Genomic DNA, 27,016 nt, shown 5'->3' with positions numbered 1-27,016 from the left:
TTAATCCTAATATTATATTCCATCTACGTCGTATAAGTACATAGTGACCCATATAAAACATTTCAGACAAATATTTCTGCAAGTATGCATTTTTCTAGATAACGCTAAGACAGGTCAATTTTTATTCAAAAGAGGACATCTTGTGATTGCATATACTAGTAGGGGTATCATCTTACTGGAAATTCCAGTCCCTCCAAGAATCTTAAAAATACTGCAAATTTTAAACTGGATTATTATTTCCTTCTCATAGGATATCGACATCATTAGAAAATAGTATATGTATTGTGCAACAAGTGGGGAAAGTCCAACTTTTCTCGCGAGTGTGTCTTCGCGAATAATCGCAATCAAAGAACATTCAAACAACTAGAAGGAAACCATCTTCAAAGAGTGAAAGAAACCACCCAAATTTTTCAAGACAAATAGCTCGTTTTCCGGAAACCGCCAAAAAAATGTATAGCTTTTTAAATGTCCCCAAACAAAATCAGTCAACACGACCTGACATTAGCTTTATCCAAGAAACAACTTAACAGTTGACACAGATAAAATGATCACTGATAGCTGGTAGATCTTTCCCCGATATAACTGTCTCCCCGTGTATACTTCTTCATCCCCGTGGCTTCTACAGGGGGGCCAAAACTATTAATCCGTATGCCAACCGGATTGAATTGATAGTAGCGTTGATAATCTTGACAAGCAAGTTTATCTTGAAACAATCATTGCCCACTGTGCTCACGGAAATTGTGTAAATCGTAACTATAGGGGTGAATAGACCACACACGAGAGCTTCACTTACACCAGGTAGAGGGTGGAAAGTGCCCTCACGCCCTGTTTAATGAAATTATGATGAGGATTTTTTGGTGTCGAGAAAAGTTATATTTTATCTAGCACTATTAAACATAATCTATGAGATTTAATAATCTGATCCTTTATTCTTAACTATTATCACTATATTCCCTGCTATAGGTAATTTATATTTATTATTTTCTTTTATATCATATAATATCGACTAGTATAATATCGACTAGTAGATCATACTAGTGAATAAGTTACTATTCCCGTTAAAATGTAAGAATAAACAATTTGAGATATTATTAGCCATTATTAGCTGCTCCAAATATCCTAACTGACAAAGAAACTGCAACACCCAGAAGGAGATGTTCAAATTTTATTTTTTTTTTTGTAAAACATAGATAGTATAGCAAGAGGTAAAGGATTGAAATTTGGAAGAGAAAACGAACGGTTTATAATTCTTTTTAATAAATTTGTTAATAATGTGTTTGTTCACCGCGATTATCTCTACACTCCCCAACACGTCTCGAGTCTCGACATTGATGCAATAAGATGGTATATTTCTTCTTGAGGGATACTATTCCAAGCTACCTGTACTTCATGTCTCAGAGCCGCCAAAGTCCGTGGGGGCTGGGGTAAACTTCCAAGCCTTCTACCCATATTATCCCAAACATGCTCTATGAGCGAAATTCGGGCGATCTGGGCTGCCATGACAAAAGCTTCACACGGGTCGCTAAACTAACACTGGCAACATGAGGTCGGGCATTTAGGTCACTAAGGGTGACCTACTTACATGTTCAATAGCACCCCATACCATAACGCCCACTGTCCGGTGCACATGACGCTCAACATCAAACTGAGGTTCACGTCTTTCTCCCCGACGTCCTCTAACCCTTCGGTCATCACGTGCACTCAAGGAGAATCGAGATTCATCAGAAAAGACGATCTGATGCCATTCCACATTCCAATGTTGACGTTCTTTGCACCACTTCAAACGTTGCCGGCGATGCTCAACCGTCAGAGGTAACACAAAATGAGTTCGATAATGCAGCAGTCCAAAAGACCTTATCCGTTCAGACAGTTACAGGATGGCCTTATTCTCCTAACCACTCATCAGCCAAAGATCGTGTTGTCGCAAACCGGTCTCTAATGATCATAAGTCTTAGACGTCGATCTTCATTTGTGTCCCTTCGACGTCCGGTGCCTACTCTTTTTCGATTTTGGGCATTATCAAACCACGCTTACAACATTTTATAATAGTAGTTGGATTTCTGTTAGTACGGTTAGCGATTTCTCGAAATGACAACCCCGCCACCTGTGGACCAATAATTCGACCTCTTTCAAACTCACTTAGCTGGGGATGAATTCCACGTACACGTGCTCTACCCTCGAACCCTGATATGTTGAAAAATTTTAAAAACTTGCAAATAACGACTGCAATATTTAAGTAACAAAAATTTTCCATATGAAAAAACTTCCTCGATTTTCTCTACAAATTCAATAATTGTTTGCTATACTATCTATATTTTAACAAAAAAAATCAAAATTCAAACGGCTCCTTCTGATAGTAGTGGACAAGATAAGGCTGATGAAGAAGAAGATCATCTACTCCATCTACAATTAATTGATTCATTTGAGATTTCCAATTCCATTCGTCCATAACATTTAAATAAATGGTAGGACAATTGATATACTGTCTTCCACAATATTTGTCACTAAAGGAGGAATTTTCGACTATGCTATTCTTCAAAGGAAATGTAGGTCCATTATAAATGGAAATCAATATTTGTAGCAAGACTCGAGCCACAGATGGCAGATTATGCGTATTTTAGACAGAAGTACCAATTCAAAACATTGAAAAATTCCCTTTGAAATTATCTAACTTCAAGTGAAGTATTTCCAGCGACTCATTCCAGAACCAAAAAAAAAAAAAAAATCAGCATACCCTCAAATTAGGCTTCCATTCCACGAGCAACATCTGTCTTCCTGCCTCACGTTAACAAGTACAAATTAATGATAAGTCTATTCTCTCAGCATCGCACAAAGAACCTAACGATTCTCCTGACTGACAGCTCTTTCAAGTGGGAGTGTTCAAAAGACGGGGTGTGTAAATAAAATTAATTCTTTCGCCAGTTCACTTCAGACTGTTTGGTAAACAAGAGATCTACCGTTCGGAACAATGTATCGCGTTACCCGTAATTTAGCCTTTGTCTAGGCCGTCTCGATGGGAAAAAGCGATTTTCTGATTCACAGCAGCCGACAGCCTGCAGAATTTAATGTGGATGTAGGTTTGTGTTATCCCAAACGGGAACAGAATTGTTTTGCAGATACTTACGTTTCTAATACCCAATCTTCTCATTTTCTATTTGAGGTGCGACGGTTGTTATACGATATTTTAGAGTTATGTATTTCACTAGTACTATAACGTCGATTTTTCACACCATAACTGCATCAACAAAGCATTAATCGTTCAATCCTGACATGCTCTTTTGAAGTCACTATTCCCTCCATGCCCCTTTCCCTCAGAGTCACTTTTTTTCACTTTTCCTCCACAGTCACTTTAACTTCAGAGTCACTTTTCCTTCACAGTTTTTTTGTCACTATTTCCCCCAGTCACTTTTTCTCCAGGTGTCACTATTTTTCCCAGTCACTTTTTACCGATATCTTAACAAGAGTCACTTTTTTATCCGGAATCACATTTGTCTGTCAAGTGACTAACCTTGTTTTCCAAACAGTAGTTAATATTATTCCCCGTTTAGCTAGCAATGATCACTTTATTAATCGGAATAACTTTTTTCTTCGTCGTTTTTACTTTTTGTTTTCCACTCTGTAATTGATATTATCTCAAGGTTGCTTTTATCCCGGAAGGCGATCTTCCCCTTGAAGTTACATTTCTCTCGTGAATCACTATTTCCCCAGAAGAACTCTCCTGGTTCAAGATCACTTATATCCCTTTGAATATTACTAATCTGCTTATCTTTTGTATCTTTTTTAAGGAATGAGTTCTCCAATGATAAGTTTCTTTTTCATATTAAGAAATTATAAGTACATTTTTAGAAGAATCAATGGATGTTTATTTCATTCCAAACAGACAGCAATATCAATTTGTAGTATTCTGACGATATTCAAGAAAGTATTTCATTAAGGCCCAGTTTCATCAAACAGCACTTGATCCCAAATTGATTAAACTCCGCTTGTTACTAAAGCAGGCTTAACAGTGTTTTCTGTTTCACCATGCATCAACCCGTCCGAAGATGATCGCGATTAACCAAATCGCGATTAAATAGTCAAACCATTTGGCAACGTTGTGAACAAAAAGTTATATAGTGTTCTGTATCATATTAGCAGTGATGACCACCATTGGCGCTAGGTGTCAGGTGTCATTCATTCATAACTCATAACATTTCAAAACATTTGTCATCTTGTAAACAAAAAACAAAGTTAATTTTTGCCGGAAATGTCGATTGATGTGCTTCGAAATGTCGGAAACTTGCAGAAGTTAAAAAGACATTATCCCATTTCACAAAACCACATATTCTGGAAAAAAAACTATATAAGTAATTTTATTAACTTATTTATTTTTATTAACAAGTTCAACTGCTTCTCAAATAATATTTCAATCAAACATATCAATAAATTATTCTTTGCAATAAATTTCATAAAACACAAAAACAAAGTTTACGTGTATTTTAAATGAGAAATATTGAGCCTATACATATAGTCATATTTTGATAAAATTGACCCAAAAATTAGAAATTTCCGGAAAAATAATTACATAGACAAGAGTTCCATACTGATAAATAATTATTAATCTCAATCCTCCAAGAATGGCCGATTAATGCTAAATCGCGATTGGTCGATTAAATGGCGCTTTGGAATGTGGTGAAACGCTACATTACATTAATCGTGATCTAAGGCCTCACTTAAGAGCCAAGTCAAGATTAAAGCATTTGGTGAAACTGGGCCTAAGAAATCGGGGAATCGACAAAGCTGGGTTTGTCAACACTACCGGCCACGGTAGCAATATTCTCAATTGTTCTAAGAGACGCACACGGTTTCGAAATTTCACATCACTTATTTGTCACAACAATTGAATTTTTGTCACTATCGCCGGCTAATAAGGTGCTTCACGACAACCAAAAAGTACTTTAGTTTTGCGAACTGTGACTTTTCGCCATCTTTGTAGAGAATTTCACTGCGTTGTTGAAGCGTGTATCATTTCATATTTAGTAATGCCGTAGTTTTTGCTTGTTAAATGTCAAAAGTGACAACTGTCCAGATAGCGGGTTATTCAAAATGAAACCTCTTATTGGAAAATCCTATTTAATATTTCCTCTTGATTTTATATTTTCGATTCTTTCCTCCTCTATTTCATTATTTGGGGAATTTTCGTAAAAAGCAGTAGTAGTAAAGCTAGTAGTAGTTACTCGAAGAAAAATAGAATATATTTTTTGAACAAACATCTCTCTAGTTCTCTAATTGAAATCCGTAACCCGATAATTTCAATCGTCCTGTTCTAGGAACAATCTTAATCGATACTTGAACGGAATCCGAGCTGTTTTTGATTTGGTGTTATATTGATCTACGATAATCGAGCAAGCGTGGGTGTTTTAATAGATGTTGGCTGGCTACGAATCGAATTTATTGGCGATATAAAGATCCCTAAACAGGTATCGGTGAGATTTCCTTGATTTAGATATATTTCAGATTTCAGAACAATGAATTGTTACAATAGCCCTGAAAATTATAGGATCGATGTAGGACGACTGTAAATCGTAAGACCACCCGTATTATTGTTACGTCACAAAGTTAGGTTAGAAAGACCAGCATGGCGGTGGAAGAGAGAAGGTTTTCGAAGATGCAGAATTGGGGACATTACTTGATCAAGACTCGTGTCAAACGCAACAAGAATTGGCAGGATCATTGGGAGTGACGTAACATGCTAATTCAAAACGTCTGAAAATCATGGGAATGATTCAGAAATAAGGAAATTGAGTTCCGTACGAGTTGAAGCCGAGAGATGTTGAACGGCGTTTGTTTGCTTGTGAACAGCTGCTTGCTGGGATTTCACCTTCGCTTTGTGACTGGAGACGAAAAATAAGTTTATTACGATAAGCCTAAGCGCAGAAAATCATGGGGATATCCCGACCATGCATCCACGTCGATGGCCAACCCGAATATTCACGGTTTCAGGGTCATGCTCAGTATTTGGTGGGACCAGCTCGGCGTAGCGTATTATGAGTTGTTAAAACCGACAACCGAAACAATCACAGGCGATCGTTATCGAACGCAATTAATGCGTTTGAGTCGAGCATTAAGAGACAAATGACCGCAATACGAGAGACATGATAAAGTGATTTTACAGCATGACAATGCTCGACCCCATGATGCGAAAGTGGACAAGACATACTTGGATACGTTGAAATGGGAAGTCCTACTCCACCTGTCGTATTTTCAAGATATTGTTCCCTCGGACTATCCATTGTTTCGATCAATGGCACACGGAGTGGCTGACCAACACTTCCAGTCTTATGAATATGTAAAAAATTGGATCGATTCGTGGATCGCTTCAAAAGTTGACCAGTATTTTTTACACGGGATCCGTACGCTGCCCGAAAGATGGGAGAAAGTAGTGGCCAGCGATGGACAATACTTAGAATCATGTATGTATAAACAGTTTTTCACAATAAAACCTCGATTTCCGGAAAGAAACGGCGGTAGCAAAGTTGGACGCCTATGTACTATTATATAAAAAAATGTACTGTTATGAAGCTGGTAGAAAATAGTCTTATAGTTGATGAATTGATTAAGAATTTAGGGTAGATATTTAAGGCATGTTGAAATGAATAAAAAGTCGGTTAGATAGTTGACGGTTATTTTGAGTAAAACTCAATTTTCAAATATCAAAAAAAAAAGACACTCCTATGAAAGACATAGTTATACACAAAAACTACTCGACAGAAATCGTGATAGAGTAACAAACAAAGAGTCAGAGGTTAATAGGCGAATAGAAGCCCCTAACCTAAAAGCAGGAGGTTAGATTTAGTGCTGTAAGTCGTGTTCATCAAACGAATAGATACATAGATGTTCATTAGGAAAATTTGATACAAGATGAAAGAATTGAAAAAATAGTAATTTACGTAACAAGTCCGGAAAATAGGGTTTTTTTGGACGAATAGACAAAATTCCAGGACGAGCGTAAGCGAGTCCTGGAAGTCTGTGAGTCCAAAAAAACCATTTTCGGGCGTGTTGCGTACAATATTTTTTCGGCAACCATGTAAAATAACACTATCGCTGCTGCTTTCCATATTTTATTGCGATTGCGATCAAAAAACATGCAAATTTTTGACAACTAATTTCATATGAATTGTCAGCCGTTATCTCGGTTGCTTAGGATTCTATGATTCTTTTCCGGCCTAGTCCGGGAAGTACGTACTTTCCGGACTAGGCCGGGAAATGCTACTTTCTCAGAGAAAAAGCGTCCGGGAAGTGAGCACTTCCCGGACGGTTGCCGAAAAAAAATTTTACAATTAAAAAAGAGATTTCACAAATAAACATGAGTTCCCCACTGAAACCGAAGTTGTGCGTGGTTTCTCATCCACTGTCGAAACAATCCTCTTCCCTACTCAATTAAATGTGCTAGAATGCAAACAAAATATCCGCAACAATAGTCACATACTATTCGATTTTGTATAAGGTAGTTCGTCCATGAAGATTCCCTTTGCTTCATCATAAAAAAAATCTCTTAGTATTGAAGTGTTTGCACTATAAAAGTTATTTAAACACTGCCAATGCCGAGGTAATATCCCAAACATCCGCGCAAAGTCGCAGACATAGTGCGTAGGAGGCACCAGTCTCACCTTTAGACAATCGCAGTAGATCTCCGAATAAAAAAGGCCAATCTGGGATCTTAATGTGGTTTGCTGTCTTGTGAACAACTCTAAAACCTGCCGCGATTAGTATTTGCTTACTCGGACGGCGAGAAATGTCTTGGCGCCGTCTTATGCTAATCTCTCCAACACGTCTTTTTGCTCTTATCTTCGCTGCCGAAGTGACGTAGATTTGTCACATTCGCATCTCACGGGTATAAACATCCAGTGAGATTCACCGATTGGGAATTCGAACGAAATACTGGCATATCAATTGGAATATCCGTGAATGACTTCTGGTCCTTCGAGGCGGATTTGACGGATTCGACGAAGCGAAACGTTCTTCTCAGATACGTACTAATAACTAGAGACCGGACCTTGGCACATGCAAATGCAAATTCAGTCGATCCTCACCTTTTATTTCATATTTCACAAAAAATCTAGGGATGATTTGCTATATTTACATTTTTTTTTTTCGTGCAGTACCTAGTAGATAAATGAAATCTGTCGAAGAAGCCGACCAAACCTGTTATCGAAATGGTTCTCAGAGTACACATGGGCTCATTAAATTTATTATCATATATATTTTTGTTTGAACTAGGTAATTCTGTCACTACTTGTAGATACTGTAGTGACTCTGAATGTCCGAGAGGTGGCGCTGCTGCCTTCGCGTCACTCTCTAGCGAGGCATCGGTAGGTTAATAAAGAATCCCCGAATTTGTGCAGTGTCACCTCTCCATGATGGTATTATCATGTCAATTGAAGTCCCCGGTCCACCATAGTAAAACACATTTTCTTGGCAAAATTTGATTTTATTATTCAACATAGTTGCCTTCGAGGGCGATACAGCGATTATAGCGATCTTCCAACTTTTCGATACCATTTTTGTAGTACGATTTGTCTTTCACTTAAAAATAGGCCTCGGTTTCGGCGATTACTTCTTCGTTGGCGCTAAAGTTCTTTTCAGCGAGCATTCTTTTGAGGTCTGAGAACAGGAAAAAGTCGCTGGGGGACAGATCTGGCGAATACGGTGGATGCAGAAGCAATTCGAAGCCCAATTCATGCAATTTTGGCATTGTTTTCATTGATTTGTGACACGGCGCATCGTCTTGATGAAACAGCAACTCTTTTTTCTTCAAATGGGGCCGTTTTTTGACGATTTTATCCTTCAAACGATCCAATAACTCTATATAATAATAGCTGTTGATGGTCTGGCCCTTTTGGAGGTAATCAATAAATATTGCGCATCCCAGAATACTGATGTTATAATCTTGCCAGCCGACTGTTGTGTTTTTCCTCACTTTGGATTCGGTTCATCGTGTGCAGTCCACTCAGCTGACTGTCGATTGGACTCCGGAGTGAAATGATGTAGCCGTTTTTCATCCATTGTCACATATCGATGTAATTTTTTAGGTTTATTGCACTTAAACAGTTTCAAACACTGCTCAGAATCATTAACACGTTGTTGCTTTTTATCGATTGTGAGCTTACGCGGTATCCATTTTGCACACAGCTTTCTTATGTACAAATATTCGTGAATGGTGTACAATGTCTGCTGTCTCAATCAACTTCACTTTACGGTCATTCAAAATTATTTTGTGAACTTTTTGGAGTCTTTTGGGCGTCCACTGCGTTCGCAGTCTTCGGTGCTCATTTCACCACAGTTAAACTTAGCATACCAATCAATGATGGTTGATTTTCCTGGTGCAGACCCCGGAAACTCTTCATCCAGCCAAGATTTTGCTTCAACTGTATTTTTCCCTTCAAGAAGCAATATTTTATCAAAACACGAAATTCTTTCTTTTTCATCTTCTTTCAAATAACAAAAGTAGCTACACTCAGAATGCCATATCTCACGAACTAATGATCGGACTGCTGTAAAATTTTGACACGTATCGTTTGAAATTTGGTACTAACTAAAAATCATATAGATTTAATACTAGCACTGCCATCAGATCGGGGACTTTTCAATTGGCCTAATAGAGTATGTCTTGGGCAGAGATCGCTGGACAGCCCAACTGATGAGTCCACCCGCGATCTCGGGACGAAACACCGTGATCCCTTCAGAGAGGGCGCACCTGCACAAACTTGACTCGAGAACGTCTCGCCAAAGTACTAATAACCAAGGCAAACTGTCGAAAAGAGGAGTTGTGTCCAATAACAGAAAACCGCGAAAATGTTAATAATAGTCATTATTTGCGCAGCGGGTTGAGTTTTGTGGTGTTAATTGACGTAACTAGCAATTTTATCGATTGGACTATGAACCCGGTAAATCCTCATGACCCAACTTGTTGTTTACCAACGTCAATTGAGGTGTTTCGCGAATGTCAATCGCTAATTTGAAGGAGGACAAGATTTGAATGACAATGGATCCAATTTGAGTGGAAAATGTTCACGAAAACATACCAGATCGGTTCGAGTTAAGTTCTCACATGCAAAGATGCAATACAATTGATGCAGGTGTAATTTTGATACCATGCTAAGATTATTTCTATCCTGAATGGAAGAAACGATGCAAATTTTGCACTTTTGTTTCCTTTCATTTCTTATTCAAACGCAAAATATACACACAGGCCAAATTAGGGAAACGGACGAAACCTCAAAGAAGGGTCTAGTTCATTTTCTGTTGAACCCTTCGGCCGATTTTAGCATTATTATTTTTTTGTATTGTAGCTTGAAAAAGAAAATTATAATTGGAGAGTTTATCTCTCATCTATACAAAACGTCACAATAAAATTCATTGAATTCTGGCAGTTTGAAGATTTTTATTGCAGAGAATGTTGACACACGCAGCGTAGCGGAACAACCTTATGTTGTTTTTAAGAATCAAACTGGGCCAAATTGCCGGCCCTCAAATAAAGGCGCTTGAAACGGTCGCTTCATTGTTTCACCCCTAATGCCGGCTCTCAGAAAGTAGATCATAGATAGAGATTCATTCTCAAGTTACATGGAGTTTCTGTAAAATATTTCGCTATATCTTGGTTTCTGTTCTGAAACGTTTTTTTCAGTTATATCGAGAACACTAAATAACTATGATTCGTTCTCGAGTTAACAAGAATGTTTCTAAAAAATCACTTCTTCTTATATTTCGCCATATCTTGGTTTCTGTTCGAGATATTTAAACAAAACTTTTTTTTTCCAATAATTTATATAGTTTATATGATACTTATAACAGATCATAGAAGTAAATTACCATTTTGAAGATATAGAGGACAGTTGGTTTTTTTTAAATAGGACATCCTATATTTTTCAACGCAGGTTTTTAGCCGCAGATATTTCGAACATCAACACAATATCGGATTTTCAAATCAACATCAATATCTTCGAAACAGATGTCATTTTTGAAAAATCGATAATGTGATGCTTTTTGTGAATTTGCGGTTTGAAAAAATGCGTTGAAAAGTAGATGGTGTCTTTTTTCAGAAAAACCAAATCTCCTTCTTATCTCTTACATGGTAGTTAATATCTCTGATCGGTTATGAGTATCATATAAACCATAAAAATTACTGAGAAAAAGTTTTAGAATTAGAAGATATAGCGAAATATTTGAAACAATAACGAATCAAGGTATTTATGATCTGATTTCTGATATATTTTTATTTCGAAAAAAGAAATCGAAAGATTTTTTCTTATAGTTCTCGAAATGCTTTCAGTGAGCATCGGATTTGTAACACCCTGTATATAGTTATCCACTGATACTAACAGTTACGATGTTATGATTTTTTTTCGACCTCCAAGGGAAAACATAAATCTGTGAGAAGTCAGAAAATTTGAACTAGGTATTTTTTTATATTTATAATAATACCACTTTTTGCCAGCAAAGAAACTGCTCAGTGCCAGATTTAAATAATGCCAACCAAAATATTCCAGGCATCTAAACCACGCATGCACTTCTATCAAGGCGTCATTTGCATTTAACCAGAATGGCTGGCTGATTGACAAGACCACCGGTGAAGTACCATAAGCAGACCATTATTAAATGCTGTTTGTACACAAGATGGTCAAGAATTAACCATAGCCATCCCATCAATTACAACTTTACTAGTGTAATTTGCTCTTCGTGATTACATATTTCAAATTTACATGAGGCGTATTACTTAATAGGCCATGATAGGAGTGGGGCTCGAATTTACCGCGGCTACCGATAAATTGATATCTAGCTGGCTGCTTTTAGTTTCATTATTTTCAATGATGCAGCTTACGATGTTTCGAGTTTTAACACTTCAACACGAAAATTACATTTTTTGCGTTTTGATGTGCAAATTCATACATTCGTCTTCCTCGTTCGTTATTATCCATTATTCTTGTGGAGTAGCATTTTCGGTCCAAAATGCAGATACAAACTTTTCAGGATTGTAAAGTTATGCTAGGATTTTTCTATTCCGAATGAAATGCGTTTTTGATACTATGGTTTATTGTTTTCCATTATTACTTTTTCGAAGAAAAATATCTTAAAGCGTAACAAAAAGATATATAAAATTGTCAGCGTAAAAATTTTTATCAATTACTATTAGTTCAATTGAAAAGTCTCCGGTCTGAGGCACAGATGACGGTGCTAGTATTAAATCCATTTGATTTTTAGTTAGTACCAACCTTCGAACGATTCGTGTCAAAATTTGAGAGCTCTCCGACCATTAGTTTGTGAGATATTTCGTTAGCTACTTTTGTTATTTGAAAAAAAGAGAATTCCATGTGCTGATAAAATATTGCTTTTTGAATGGAAAAAATACAAATGAAGCAGAATCTTGGCTTGATGAAGAGTTTCCGGGGTCTGCAACAGGAAAATCAAACATCATTGATTGGTATGCTAAGTTTAAACATGGTGAAATTAGCACCGAAGACGGCGAACGCAGTGGACGCCCAAAAGAGGCTGTCACCGAACCGACGAAAAAATCAAAAAAGTTCACAAAATAATTTTGAATGACCGTAAAGTGATGTTGATCGAGATAGTAGACATCGTGAAGATATCATCTGAATGTGTACATCATATTATTTACGAATATTCGTACATGAGAAAGCTGTCTGCAAAATGGGTGCCGCGCGAGCTCACAATCGATAAAAAGCAACAATGTGTTAATGATTCTGAGCAGTGTTTGAAGCTATTCAAGTGCAATAAACCTGAATGTTTGTGTCGATATATAACAATGAATGAAACATGGCTCCATCATTTCACTCCGCAGTCCAATCGACAGTCAGCTGAGTGGACTGCCCACGATGAAACGAATCCAAAGCGAAGAAAAACACAACGGTCAGCTGGCAAGGTTATGGCATCAGTATTCTGGGATGCGCAATATTCATTAATCACCTCCAAAAGGACCAGACCATCAACAGCGATTATTATATAGCGTTATTGGATCGTTTAAAGGATGAAATCGTTAAAAAACGTCCCCATTTGAAGAAAAAAAAGTTGCCGTTTCATCAAGACAATGCGCCGTATCACAAATCAATGAAAACAATGGCAAAATTGCATTAATTGGGCTTCGAATTGCTTCTGCATCCACCGTATTCGCCAGATCTGGCCCCCAGCGACTTTTTCCTGGTCTCAGACTTCAAAAGAATGCTCGCTGGAAAGAAATTTAGCACCAAAGAAAAAGTTATCGTCGAAACTGAGGCCTATTTTGAAGCAAAAGACAAATCGTACTACAAAAATGGTATCGAAAAGTTGGAAGATCGCTATAATCACTGCATCGCCTCGAAGGCAACTATGTTGAATAATAAAATCGAATTTTGCCAAAAAAATGTGTTTTACTATGGTAGATCAGGGACTTTTCAATTGGCCTGCTACTACTACTAGCTTAACCACCAACAATTCAAAGGAAGTTTCTCAATGGAAGATTTTCAACCCAGCATCATTTATTGCTTCGATCGACAACTTCAAATATAAAGAATTTCTTGGGGCTTGTCTTTCAAAAATAACCATAAAATTCGATTTTTTTTTGCCAGATATTAGTTCAGTAGTTGAACACCATGATTCAAAGAAATATTATTTCTTTGTTTCAAGTATTATGGTTTAAGACATCCTACAAAAATACCTCTAAAAGCAGTTGCCGACGGATGTTGGGATAATTTCATTTATCAGGATGATAAACCACTTTTTAGGACTTGAGTTTAGCCCTTCAGGAAAAATGGAACGATATGCCTGAAAATAACATTGATGACTTAATTCGTGAGATGCCTAGGCGTATTGGGCAGTTGATTGAGAGAAGAGATGGTTATCTCATCCTGCATAAAGCAAAGGGTAACAAATTAAGATTTTCTATAAAATATTTTGCAGTTGAAATAGAGGAAAATATTCATCTCATTTCCAGAACATAGATTGTTCATTTCTTTAGAAACCTAGGGAGACTAAGACTTATGACGAAACCAATTATACTAAACGAAACTCTTGCTGATTGTCTAAGGATTCGGAAAAGACAATTAGCGAGTAATCAGGTACCGGTGCATATATTTTAAACGTAAAAAGTTGCTAGTAGTGATAATCGTAACAACAAAAATGCAAATGAAATGAAATTATGCAAAATCTCTGACTATATTTTTTCGAAACAGCATTCATTTACATCGAATTGCGGCAGTGATAGAGAACAAACAATGACAGCCTTGCTAGCATTTTTATCTATTGCTGTGGTCTACACTCTTGGCGTGGAAGATGATGTGGTTCGAAGAGAATGGGAAAAATTTCAGGTGAGTTTTCTTTGAATGAAATTCAAAAATAAAATCTTGCAAAATAGTAGATTCTATGTATCACAAAGTTAGAATGAAAATCAGATGCAATTGTATCACGAGAATTGGATTGCTAATCTATTCATGTAACAAACTTCTCCACGACTATTGAAGTAAAAAAAAATTAAGTAAAATTATTATTTAACACCAGTTCCTCAAAAGGAAAGTGTTGATGACTTAAATAAAACTCTTCGGATATACTAGTCCCATATTTTTTTTTAATTTGTACCACCACAGTATTTCATAGTAATTCAATATTTTCAGTTAACTTATGGAAAATCATACAGGTCACCTGTGGAAGAAAGGAAACGTATGGCAATCTTCAAAAACAATGTGAACGAAATCGAAGCACATAATTCTCTGTTAGAGAAAGGCAAAACATCATACACCAAAGGCATAAGCAGATTCACTGACTGGACAAAAGAAGAATTCTTTCATTATTTAAACACAGGATTCAAGAATGAATCAAATGTTGCTAGCTCAACATCAAACATCTCTAATATCACCCAATGCTCGGTCGCTCCTAAATCTGATGACTCGAACGTTGTAAAAGATCAAGGACAGTGTGAACCCTTTTGGGCTTACAATATGGTCAGTATCCTCGAAATTTTCTGAATTTAATTGTATTACATTTTTTATCGTAGACTGAATCTAAAGATGGATCAGGAATGAAGGGAAAGATAATTTTTCTCAGTACATCGAATTTGACCAAATGCTCTTTGTATCAAGGTAACAACGAATGCAGCGATGGTCTTATGACTTCTGCAAGCAAATACGATAAGAGAAGTGGGAGGCAAGTGGAAAATAACCCCGTAATAGAATTAATTGACCACGACACCAACGTTATATTCGTAAACGAACCTGATATTGATGATTCTATACAAATAGCTATTCAGGCGACATTCGAATTGCAGATGTATAGATCTATCATGTTTGACGAGGATATCTGCAGCAGCTACCCTTCGAACTATAGCGTCCCTGTTGTTAGAATAGGCAAAGACTGCATTTGTGAAGAATCACGGGTAGAAAATCTGAGATTGGTCAGAAATGAAAACAATGATTGCGGTTTATCGCAAGCATAACAACATAAGAGGAATAACCACCACGTGGCTTTCGGAGTACTAGTCAAACATTAGGTTTCCATTGATTTCCCCTCTGGCGCTCCTGCGATGACCAACCTTTGTACGGTGTACGAAGTTGTACATTCGCTTTATCTTTACGAAGCATATAGTTAGAGGGCAGCACTGTATGACGGTTAATTATTTTTTCACAGAATTACAGTTTTTCCTCTTTTGTAATAATTTTTTGTAGGTTTTTTTCACGAAAACTTATAAAATAGATAAGTGATTTGTATATATCATCAATTCTTTTGCGAAAAACGAAAAATTACCAAAATTTTGTTTTCACTCGCAAATTAAAAATATTGTCATTCTACAATGTAGAATATTGTTTGGAGAAATTATGTGGAAACCTCATCAAAATCGGTGGTTGTAAGAGAAAAAATCTATAATTTCGTTTTGAGCTGAGCACTCACGTGGTGGTATTCCCTCTTAACATGTTCATTACGAATTCAATCAATGTCTAAATAAATATAAATAAAAATAAATAATGATTGTTTGCATGTTATCCATTTATTCGGATACGAAAAAAATCAATTTTACATTAGAGTATATTATTTTCCATTGGGATATCCTAAATCATCAAAAAAAAACAAATATTTAACACAACTAAAAAATAGGAATAGCACCGACGTGGAATCAGGTTTTTTGGAGTTCAACTTTCATACATTCATTCGGTAATTAGAGACCACAGAACTGTAAATAGTATATTATATAAGATGTAATTTATTATACAGGGTGGGCCACGGTCGATGGTACCCTGGAGATCGGTAGGTACGATTTCATTGAAAAATTGGATTCATGGGTAGGATCTAATATATTTTTAGCACTGCGGTGTTACTGCTTATATCAAAACTACTAACAACTTCCATATTTCAAATAGGACAACCTATATATTATTACCAACAACCATTCTTTGGTATGTACCAAATTTTTTTGTGATGATAACAAATCACAGACCAAGACCTTCTATTGTATGTACAATAGAAGGTCTTGGTCTGTGATTTGTTATCATCACAAAAAAATATTGACAGAAAATTGTCATGATCTTCTACATCATCGATGTTTAGGCGAAAAAAATCGTCTCGTCTACATGCAGTTTGGACCAAAAAATAATTTATTATCCTTGCAATCAACCACTTGTTATTTGAAGCTCCATAATGAATTTTGACCTACTTGTTCTGCAGTTAAAACTACGTAACCAACAGATTGTCGTTTCAAAAACCCAATGGCTTTCGAAAATCAAGTACGTTTATATATATTTCCTTCACAGCTAGACAACTTTCGTACATCTACTCCGTAATGTTAAAGGTTTCATACCTCTAGATTTTTCAGGTAGGTATAAAATAATTTCGTAGCATAATGTGTACACGTTTTTTTGCTTGCACCACAACTCATTGAGAGTCAACCTGCGATCTTTCAGCATAAGCGCCTCAAGTTTCCGCACTGTTTCGTCCGAGTGTGCCAGCCTGCCGCTGCGCTCCTCGTCGTGAACGTTTAGTCGGCCAGCAGAAAATTATCTACACCATTTTCGAAGTTTTTCACGTCCATACATTTCTTACCATACACTTCTTCCAATTGACGATGAATTTCTATAGGTGGAGTTTCTTTTTTAGTGCAAAAACTTAATGAATGAACGTAACTCGAACCTGGCGGGAGCGACAACCGGCACTTCCATTGCAAATGGCTGCTACGTCAAGACTGAGCGTCCTAATGAGCTCCACCAGGTGTCGATTGGTGGAGGGGGGCCTAGTAAATACAACAGTTTTGCCGGATTTCATCTAGCGCTACTTGCGGCGATACAATGGCCTTGGAGACCTTACTTTAAATACACGCTTCGTATGAAAGATTAATAACCAAAGAATTATTTATGATTTCAGGTTCACGATCAGTTCAAAACAATAGATTTCTGGCGCATTCTACGAAATGTCATCATCTCTCCCTGTTTTCCTATAATGAAAAGTCAATTTCTCATCCCCAGTCTCAATTCACTACACTGGCCCCTGTCTCGTTTCCATCCCTAGAATTTGGCAACCACCCCCCTTCCTTGCTACCCCCTTGGAAAACCCCGGATCGGTGCAGGCCTCAATGGAATTTTCAGGGCCGGAGCAACTATGACGTCACGTCGTCCTCGACCTCTTCTATTTTCGGACGGGCCAATGTGGGGGGGTTCGGGGAGCGTGTTGCATAAGCGATGGCTCGATATTTCGACCAGAAAGTTCGGAGGTTGCTAGCGCGTGACGTATTGGGCGCCGCGGGCGCTTGTTGCGTGGGTGGCAGACGCGGCGCGTCGTCTTCCGTCGAAACGGGGAATTTTTCCATCTCGCTGTGTCCGAGATGCAGGCGTGGAAATTCATCTGTGACCGGGATGCATTTTTCCGTTTCTTATAGGGCTAGGGGCTAGGGCAACTAGGTGCTCTAATTCGTTAAGAAACGGATACGCACGAGACAACAAATAATAAAGCTTATACCCTTATAAAAACTTTTCTAAGGAACAGAAGACATCACACAGTAATAAAAACGACAAGAAGATCAGAGGAAAGGGTATTGAAGGGAGTACCGCAGGGATCAGTGATTGGTCCATCGTTGTATCTTCTGTTAGTGGAAGATCTTGAGACTGCGGGGTCTCCAAGGCCATTGTATCGCCGCAAGTAGCGCTAGATGAAATCCGGCAACACTATTGTATACGTTAGGCCCCCCTCCACCAATCGACACCTGGTGCAGCTCATAAGGACGCTCAGTCTTGACGTAGCAGCCATTTGCAATGGAAGTGACGGTTGTCGCTCCCACCAGGTGCGAGTTACGTTCAGTCATTAAGTTTTTGCACTGAAAAAAAACTCCACCTATAGAAATTAATCGTCAATTGGAAGAAGTGTATAGTGAGAAATGACAAGAAGGGTAAGACGACGTCGGGAAGAAAAACGTGAACCTCAGTTTGATGATGAGTGTCATGTACACCGGACAGTAGGCATTATGGTATGGACACTATTGCCTAGTAAGAAGGTCACTTTTAGTCTTTATTCGAGGTAACATGACAGCGACGCGTTACCTTCAAGAAATAGTGGATCCATATGTTCTTCTTACCTAAACCGGCTTGAGAATCCAATATTTCAGAAAGATAATGCCTGACCTCATGTTGCCAGAGTTAGTTCACACTTTTTCGAACTTTTGCCAGGGCCGCCCATATCCCCCGATCTTTGCCCGTAGAGCATATTTGGGACATCATGGGTAGAAGGCACAATTTTACTATATCATTATGAATGTATATTATATTGAATGAAATATATTTATTTGAGTGATTCCCGATTAAATATGCAAATTTGAATATTTGGAATCCGATTTGTTTTTCTAATTGTCGTATTTATAATAAGCAGAACATTTATTATTTTCTGTATCTACCAGCTGAAATTCAAGGTTTGGCAACTTTTGCTCCTCTAGTGTCATCGGTTGTTTCACGTCGTTTGGCGCGCTTGAAATTTGTGTTCTGAACTTCTGATATATTTAAGTATTCATCTCGATATATTTTGAGTTGATATGAAACGTTGATTCACCATGGGACATAAGAAATGCGTTCTTTATGGAGAAACTCGCGAATTGAGTGAAATATCGTATCACTGATATGTTTTCATTTCAGCACGCTTTATGTCAAATTTGATAGTTCATGTTGGGGACAAAATATGCTTACTGAAACTGACATATGCTCCCTCTATATATGTTTATTACTCTGAGCGCTAGCCTTATTGCAAACGGAAAAATGCGACCGGGATCGCGCCTTGCATCTCTTGCTCTGGGTTTGTGGGAAATTCGAATCGATATGGAGATATTTTCGGGGAGATTTTGGTTTATTATTTTCAATTATAAACTTTTGGCTTATTTATGAAAAGAAAAATTGTTAACCCGTTGAAATTTTCATAGTTTACGTTTTGGCAGGCCACCGCCAGGACATTTTTCTGGAGAGCCAAATTGTAGGGGCACAAAGTCGGAAAACACAACACATACTTTTTGACTTTACAATTTTTTCTTCAGTGAAAAGACCAATCTTTGAAATAGAATTAATAAAATTGCCAAACGCCAATTTTATTGAAATCCAATAGGCACTCTGAACTATAGTTATGAAAATACAAATAGGTATAGTATATCCAAAGTCACTTGGAGGAAACTGAATATTTCGATTATACAAGGGTTGTCCAAGTTTCCAGAAATTTCTTTGGGGCCAGTGAATTTATTGCCTAACAATACTTTCAAATAAACCCCGGTATTTAGCGGATCGCGGTATCCACTTCAGACGGACATCTATGGCCAAGCGTTTTTATGGACTAGTTCAAGTGATATACTATACTAAAATACTCCTTCAACAACCGTGTCGTCTTTTCACTTTAGAGCCTCGTACTTTCAAACAATTCAGGCCTTTTCGATGTAATCGACAGAACTTTCTTTGATAAATGGTTTTTATCACTTTTCTGTACCTGAATTCGAATTACTCCAAACCAAGTTACACCTCTTATAACAAAAATAATAAATGCATATGTTACTAACCGACAATTCCATGTTAGGGACGTTAAGGTTGAAACATATCTTTCTCGAAAACACACATTTCCGCACGGGTTCCCCAGGGAAGCTTATTATCCCCCATATTATTCAACTACTATAATAACGACATTCCGAAAACCAGTCAAACAAAACTGAAACTATTTGCCGATGCCACAGCAATCATATCTGAATCCACGACTCTAAACCAGGCAAACAAATATATTCAAAACCGTCTAAATGAGCTCAACACATATTACAATAAATGGAAAAATCAAAATCAATGCGAACAAGAACAAACTCATACATTTCGCACAAAAACAAAAAATACCTCCAATAACAAATAAAATAATTCTAAACGGCAATATAATCAGCCCACAAAATTCAGTAAAATACTTGGGCCTTACCTTCGATAAAAAACTAAACTTCAATGAACATATAAGCAAAAAGGTTATTCAATACTTCGTAACATTTTCCCATTAATTAGCAGAAATAGCAAATTGAGTGAAAATCTAAAATTCGTATTTACAAACAAAGCATCAGACCAGCATTCTTGTATGCAACTCCCATTTGGAGCAACACATCGAAAACCAACCAATACAAAATAAATTTCAAGTCATTCTGAATAAAACAAGATACGCGAAATTGAAAAAATTACATTCAACCAGAAATATTGAGACTATCCAGGAAATAATACACAACCAAACACATAAATTTTTCAATTGCACATCCAAAAAACTGGAAAAAACTGAGTACCTGGGCGCCTGAGCACGACAACTATGCAAAACACTAATATCAAAATAAAACATAAACTTCATCATACCACATTGATATGATTCAATACCTTTTCCTTTTACCCACCCTAAATCCACCTGAGACGTATATGTGTTTTTTGTTTGTTCAAGATAGGTACCTTTAGACAAATTTTTACTTTACTCACATCTATGTAAATAATTGTATATAAATTAAAAATTTTTTTTCATTAGATATGACCAAAGATGAACAAATGTATCATGAATGTTTCCCCCTGTAAAAACCCATGTATATATAGTTAAGAGAAAGTAATAATAGAAATACAGCATATGCAAAAATATGTTTTTTTTTTTTTTTTGTAGAACCTTGAGTGTCTGAAGACGGCTGTTACTAAACACCACCTCTCTCATTTTACTTATCACGCAGATTCCTCTAGCCTTTTAAATGGAATCCCAAACCACCAACTATTAATGAACAACACTAAAAGAAGAAGACCCCCGTCGTTTTATTATTTCATTAACGATTTCTGATACAGGAATCTGTCCCTCCTTCTTAGGATATCTCGTAAGTTACACGTTTTGTATGAATCGTGGAGGATGGTAGCAAGAAATATGGATGTGGTGAATTGATTAAGAAATGGTGAATTATTGGCTAATAAACTAGATCTTTTTCAGACGAAAGCAGACGTCATAAATAACATCGGACTCGAAGAGTACTCATAAACGGAGTTAAGTGAATTATGAGCGAATAAAAGGGACTCTAGAAAAATTTGATACGAAATATGAGACAACGGAAAACACGTTGTAAATTTAACACAAAGTTAATTGAATAGAAAATTGATTCAACCATTAGTATAAATAGTATATCCGTATCGATAGAAAAGTTATTTGAAATATCTTGAATCCAAACATCTATAGAGGATAATATCATTGAAAATTTCAAATTTCTATATTTTATGTTGTAAAGTTCGTCAGTAATAGTTGGGATGAAAACTGGTTTTTAATTTAGGTATAGGAACATGTTATTTCGTCTGAAGGAAAATTTTATTTTCTTTCAATACATCTTATTATATGCAGATCATTCTATTTGAAAATTCGCACTTTTAACCATTTCATTGTCTTGTTGAAGCCTGTGATTTTGAATAACCCTGTACGATCAGGGATCAGCTTTCTAAGATTCCAAGTACCGAAGTAATAAATGTTAGATTGAAGTAACCTTTTGACAAGAGACAAGGAAGTTAATACATAAATAATCAAGAGGCTACGACAAAAGTGATAATATACAAGGTATTCTATTTGAAATATCGAAGTTGTTAGTACTTCTTGATATAAACGTTCCTGCCCAAGAAACCAAATTTTCAATCAAGTCGATCTCCATAAAAGTCGAGGGTACTAACGACTGTGGCCCACCCTGTATACAGGGTATTTCATTGAGAAACGGAAAAACTTAAAAAGTTAATACTGGTCCTATATTAGGTATATACCACATTTATTGTGAATTTATAAATTTTACTCATTTTTTCTTTGGGCCATGAGATGCAAACCATATTTGACATGGTATATATTTTCTTCATATTTGGCACACATGGTTCCTATTTAATACTCAAATTATTTACTCAACACCCACAAGCAGATTGCAGGTCAACAAAAAATTATCTATCTTCGAAACAACTCCCTGTACATCAGAATTTCGAAAATCCCTATTTGAGAAGAGCACTAAACTAAACTGAAACGTGTGCTCCACATTTTTGCACAGACCGTTTTACTACATAAATTTTCCACTTGAAAGTGAGTTTTTAGAACATTGGATGCCAAAAAAAGGTTATAAATGACATTTTATAGTTAATAATTGTCAATATTGAATCATTTTTTAAATACCAAATAATTTTTTGATATATAAGTTTCGCCTTTGTCTATTGTCTAGGTACTCAATTGTAATTTGAAAGAAAAACAGCTTGTATGTAGGTATACATGATTCGAAATTGATAATACTTGAATATTTTTATAGCTATAGTAAAATAATTTGAGAATTTAGGTCAATTTTTTCTAGTTTAAGCAATGGTGTACGTTATTTTAAAGTGAAACAATTGAACAAAACAAATATGGTTACTAAATACTGAATTGAAAAGAAATTTAATCAAGTTTGGATACAAATCTCTATATAATTATGTATGTATGTATTTGTAAAACTGCTTGATGGAACAGCCACAATTCAAATAGAATCACTTCTCTCTGAAACGTTTACAGATTATATTCAACTCGTAATTAAGTACCATTAATTTTGAATTATGTACATAATATGCAAGGCGTTAATTTCATTCTTCATTACAAGTCAGTATCTACTAATTTATTAACGTTATCAATCGATAAGTAGGATACCCCCACTGAATTGACACCTATTCAACTTCAAAAACACCAATTTCAACCAAATTTTCAGTTCTAATCTAATTCTTTATTGATCCCTTCGACATTACAAAGAATGTATGGAACAAGTCATATATAATGAAGTACAAAATAATAAGCTATTTCTAAGAGAAAATGAACACAAACATATAATACAATCTTAATACATAATAAGTGAAAAAAGATTATCTGAAATGACCATCTGTCATGTATTCCCCCACACTGTAATATGCTTTCTCAATTAATATACGGTTTATGGCATCCTTGAATCTTGAATCCTTGAACTCATTTAAAATCTTAATTTTGTCAGGTAAATAAATAAATTTATTAATCCAACGCTTGTATAAAACAATATAGGATAAGTCGAAATGAAAAAGTTATATCACAAGAGCATAGACAATATTCGATTATACACCGATTCACGAGATGTAGTTCGCGAAACATCACGAGAGAGCAGCTCGAGTGGTGTTTCGCGAACTACGTCGAGTGAAAAGGTTGTATAATCGAATTATATTGTCTATGCTCGAGTGTATTCGTTATGATTATATAACGAATAATTTCAATAACTATAACCAAAGCACTGCATTTTGATGGTTCAATAACATTTCACTGAGCTTGACTTTTATTTTTTTGGCGAACATCCAAGAATGTTACTATGCAAATGATCCCAATATGGCAGGAGGCGAAACACCAAAACGATTATACCACGTCATCAAGGTGCATAATTCACTTTTCAATAGTAAGTAATGCCTACTTTCCTTTTCTTCCATAGTTGGCATTTTTCAATGAAATGGTCATAACGGAACATAACGGACAACGGAACTCAAAGTAAGCGCCATAAAATACGATGCGAAAGTTGAGGGAAGTAGCTGCAATTTTCATTAAATCCAAGAGGGTTGGACTACCAATTTTATCTTAAACTATTTCAAGATTATGTGGGCCCAGTATTTCTAGAAATCTCATGTGTAACCCAAGTTAATCAAGACAAACTTTACTAACGAATTGTCGTATTATTTTAAATTCTTTCTCATATTAATGTTTTCAACGGTAGGAAATGTCCAGTTTCATTATAAATAAAACAACAATGTTTTCTGCATGAATTCGAGCTATTCAAAGAAAATTCTAGTAGCGTATGAATTTAAATCTATTAAACTAAAATATTCATACATGATTTTGCTTTTAGGAAAATAATTTCATGAACGGTAATTCCGAAATAATTCATTCAACAGATTATTTTTCAAGCAAAATCATGCTCAAAACATTTTAATTGTTCAATATATTCAATTCATAGGTCTTTTGATATAAAGTTCAACCAATTCCCACTACTAGGTTGCCAGAGTGTATAGAAATTTATTGAATTCACCTCGTATCTACCATACTATTAGTATTTACCATATAGAAACAATCTAGGTATTCTATAATTCAAACTGACAAGAAGGAAACATAAATAAATACGAAGAAATTCAATTAGGCACCTCATATGAGCTAGAGCCTTAATCCTTTCATAAGTATAAATTTCCAGTTTCGGTTGTTCTTTTCGAGTTATATTTAATGAAGTGTCTTGAAATGACAGAGGGTCGAGACCGTCGTTATTAATTTTTGGTATTGAATTAGTGGTTGGTCCGTATATTTCAGGAAATACCAGATTTAATAGTTTTGTTATAAAGTTTATTTGATAAACTCAAGAGTTCATTGTAAAAAGTGGAATGAACAACTAGCTAAAAAGTGGAAACTTAAAAAATGATTTTGTTGAATCGATAAATGTATTTTCATACGCTATATCACCAATATCAGTGGCGGGTCGTCGTATAAAGCAACTGAGGCCGGGCCTCACATGTAAAAAAAAATGTGAAATGAAAAATGAGACGATTTCAACTAATTTCCATTCACTGAAATAAATCATCAAAAAATCGAATTACCATCAAAGTTGAAAATATTACCTTTTAAATTAAGCGTACACCCCTTCCAACTATCCAAATTCAATTCAAATTTAATTGCTGCCCGACCGCATAATAAGAAAATAGTTATACAGAAATTTGAGCTTCCGGTCCATTTCAAATCGCTGATAGAACGCCATGCTAGTAACCGCGTTAAAAAACGTCCCCATTTGAAGAAAAAAGGTGCTGTTTCATCAAGACAATGCACCGTGTCACAAATCAATGAAAACAATGGCTAAATTGCATGAATTGGGCTTCGAATTGCTTCTGCATCCACCGTATTCGCCAGATCAGGCCCCCAGCGACTTTTTCCTTTTCTCAGACCTCAAAAGAATGCTCGCTGGAAAGAAATTTATCGCCAATGAAGAAGTAATCGCCGAAAAAAAAGTCCATATAAATAGATATCCTTACAAGCTTTGTTTTTGAGATACAGATTGTTAAATTTTGAAAAAAAAAATCAGTTTTTTACTTATACTTATACTCTAGTATTAGACCTTATCTTTCACGTGGCACCGAAGAAAACCGGTGTGAATTTGGCAGACCGTTTCCAGCAGACTGTTTGACGGAAACACCCGAAGGCGGTGACCAGTGGCGTGCGGCAAAAAAACGATTTATTATGGAACTATTCACTAGATCGGATAGAAATTTAGGAAGTGGATTCCGTATAGTATTCAGAGTATCCGTTGGAGGGAATATTGATTTTTTATAGATCTCGGGATATTTTAGCAACGTTTTTATTCAAATTATCATCAGTCTAACTTGAAAAATTAATATCTACGGAAGTACGCGTCGGAGCATAACCATATTTGGAATGTAAATTACTATTAGCGATGTGAATGAACTGTGAAAAAATGATTGACTTCCCTAGGGATCCAGGGGTAGTTTTACCAACCCTTATATTTCGAAAATTCGTAATTTCGGAAATACGCGTCGGAGCATAACCATATTTGAAATGTAGATTACTATTAACGATGTGAATAAACTGTGGAAAGATGATTGACTTCCCTTGGGATCCAGGGGTAGTTTTTCCAACCCTTAAACTTCGAAAATTCGTATCTCGGAAAGTACGCGTCGGAGCATAACCATATTTGGAATGAAGATTACTATTGGCGATGTGAATAAACTGTGAAAAGATGATTGACTTCCCTAGGGATCGAGGGGTAGTTTTTCCAACCCTTATATTTCGAAAATTCGTATCTCCGAAAGTACGCGTCGGAGCATAACTATATTTGGAATGTAGATTACCATTAACGATGTGAATAAACTGTGAAAAGATGATTGACTTCCCCTGGGATCCAGGGGTAGTTTTTCCAACCCTTAAACTTCGAAAATTCGTAACTCGGAAAGTACGCGTCGGAGCATAACTATATTTGGAATGTAGATTACTATTAACGATGTGAATAAACTGTGAAAAGATGATTGACTTCCCTTGGGATCCAGGGGTAGTTTTCCCAACCCTTAAACTTCGAAAATTCGTAACTCGGAAAGTACGCGTCGGAGCATAACTATATTTGGAATGTAGATTACTATTAACGATGTGAATAAACTGTGAAAAGATGATTGACTTCCCTTGGGATCCAGGGGTAGTTTTTCCAAACCTTAAACTTCGAAAATTCGTAACTCGGAAAGTACGCGTCGGAGCATAACTATATTTGGAATGTAGATTACTATTAACGATGTGAATAAACTGTGAAAAGATGATTGACTTCCCTTGGGATCCAGGGGTAGTTTTTCCAACCCTTATATTTCCAAAATTCGTATCTCCGAAAGTACGCGTCGGAGCATAACTATATTTGGAATGTAGATTACTATTAACGATGTGAATAAACTGTGAAAAGATGATTGACTTCCCTTGGGATCCAGGGGTAGTTTTTCCAACCCTTATATTTCTAAAATTCGTA

General features: G+C 36.2%; 2 protein-coding genes across 4 annotated transcripts in view; one reads left to right on the top strand and one right to left on the bottom strand.

The window, feature by feature from the left end:
• Positions 1 to 27,016, bottom strand: part of LOC123671177 — a 116,844-nt gene that overhangs the window by 84,575 nt on the left and 5,253 nt on the right. The gene's annotated exons all lie outside the window — the stretch shown is intronic.
• Positions 14,206 to 16,032, top strand: LOC123671178 (cathepsin L-like). 2 transcript variants are annotated; one of them, XM_045604885.1, is made up of 4 exons: positions 14,206 to 14,339; positions 14,643 to 14,969; positions 15,023 to 15,490; positions 15,540 to 16,032. In XM_045604885.1, the coding sequence occupies exons 1-3, from the start codon at positions 14,247 to 14,249 to the stop codon at positions 15,458 to 15,460; spliced, it is 858 nt and encodes a 285-aa protein (XP_045460841.1). In that variant the 5' UTR covers positions 14,206 to 14,246; the 3' UTR covers positions 15,461 to 15,490; positions 15,540 to 16,032. The 2 variants fall into 2 exon arrangements, with proteins under 2 accessions (XP_045460841.1, XP_045460840.1); XM_045604884.1 differs by having other exon boundaries at positions 15,023 to 16,032.

This window comes from Harmonia axyridis, chromosome 1 (genome assembly GCF_914767665.1).
Source record: "Harmonia axyridis chromosome 1, icHarAxyr1.1, whole genome shotgun sequence".
Classification (NCBI taxonomy): domain Eukaryota; kingdom Metazoa; phylum Arthropoda; class Insecta; order Coleoptera; family Coccinellidae; genus Harmonia; species Harmonia axyridis.
This window is presented reverse-complemented; position numbering and strand designations above follow the sequence as displayed.